General features: G+C 31.8%; 1 protein-coding gene across 1 annotated transcript in view; it reads right to left on the bottom strand.

Annotated features, from left to right (window-relative positions):
- The window catches only part of LOC106475977, a 15,090-nt gene that overhangs the window by 2,594 nt on the left and 10,825 nt on the right, over nt 1–1,671 (bottom strand). Inside the window, exon 5 of the mRNA XM_013936653.2 lies at nt 1,315–1,400. Within this exon, the coding sequence (XP_013792107.2) occupies nt 1,315–1,400 (86 nt within the window). The remainder of the gene's footprint in view (nt 1–1,314; nt 1,401–1,671) is intronic.

The following is a 1,671-nucleotide window of genomic DNA, read 5'->3' on the forward strand; positions in this document are numbered from 1 at the left end:
GGAAAATCTCACTAAATACACTAGAAGGGGCAACACTCCTGGAAAATCTCACTAAATACACTAGAAGGGGCAACACTCCTGGAAAATCTCACTAAATACACTAAAAGTGTCAACACTCCTGGAAAATCTCACTAAATACACTAAAAGTGTCAACACTCCTGGAAAATCTCACTAAATACACTAAAAGTGTCAACACTCCTGGAAAATCTCACTAAATACACTAGAAGTGTCAACACTCCTGGAAAATCTCACTAAATACACTAAAAGGGGCAACACTCCTGGAAAATCTCACTAAATACACTAGAAGGGGCAACACTCCTGGAAAATCTCACTAAATACACTAGAAGGGGCAACACTCCGATTTTCCAGGAGTGTTATCCCTTCTAGTGTATTTAATGAGATTTTCCATTCACTAAATACACTAGAAGGGGCAACACTCCTGGAAAATCTCACTAAATACACTAGAAGGGGCAACACTCCTGGAAAATCTCACTAAATACACTAAGAAGGGGCAACACTCCTGGAAAATCTCACTTAAATACACTAAAAGGGGCAACACTCCTGGAAAACTAACTTCAGTCAAATATTCATGTTTGAATCTTATCAACAGAAAAAACAAAATCCAGATCCAGACTTGTGCAGCAATTGAACTAATGTATAAATAACTGAATTAAATTAAATAGTCCAATCAGGAATAAAACAACTAATTTTCAGGAGTTGGATACTGTTTTAAGAACAAAAATAAGTATATATTAGTAATATTAGTTGAATAGTTAGCTACCATAGGGTTGTTAACTTTGTGCAAATAAGAGACTATTGCATAACTTAAGAACATTAGTTTAATAGTTAGCTTTATGTTTAAATACTTGACTAGTGAACTGTATTACAATTAATAGCAAAATTCTTCAGTGTAACTTTGGGATAGCATATAAATACATAGATTTGTACATCAAACCAAAAATTTGTTAAATGATGTATTTCTACAAGCTTTACATAATTTGGTTAAAGTATCACTATATTAATTTCCTTAACAAAGAACTTGTTAAAGTTGCATTATTTACATTCTAGAGTTAATGGTGAAGATAATTTAAAATCTAATTGTATAATCACTTTATAACTGATATTGTGGGTTATTACCATGCCCATAACTGAAGAAACAAGACATTCCTAACAAGTTTATGGTAGTAGTTTCTCAGTTATATTACCCCAAGTTCGCAGATGTTCTTAAACTGGATATTTTTTGTGCAACATATTAAAACATCTATGATTAATTACATTAAATTATATACACATCGATTACTAAAAGTTTCTCACCACAGGTACATGACGTTTCTTTAATGTGTTTCTCAACTCCCAGTCAATCTTCCCATAGCTTTCTTCAGCAGAGAAAGCAGGATGATCTGTAATTCATACTAACATTAATCCTGGTTTACATAATCCACCATTAATCCTGGTTTACATATTTATATTCATTAACATTGTATCTAATGTACTTTGTTAGGATAACTGTCTGATCAATCAATAACATTATATCTAATGTACTTTGTTAGGATAACTGTCTGATCAATCAATAACATTATATCTAATGTACTTTGTTAGGATAACTGTCTGATCAATCAATAACATTATATCTAATGTACTTTGTTAGGATAACTGTCTGATCAATCAATA

This window comes from Limulus polyphemus, unplaced genomic scaffold (genome assembly GCF_000517525.1).
Source record: "Limulus polyphemus unplaced genomic scaffold, Limulus_polyphemus-2.1.2 Scaffold9555, whole genome shotgun sequence".
NCBI classification, from domain to species: domain Eukaryota; kingdom Metazoa; phylum Arthropoda; class Merostomata; order Xiphosura; family Limulidae; genus Limulus; species Limulus polyphemus.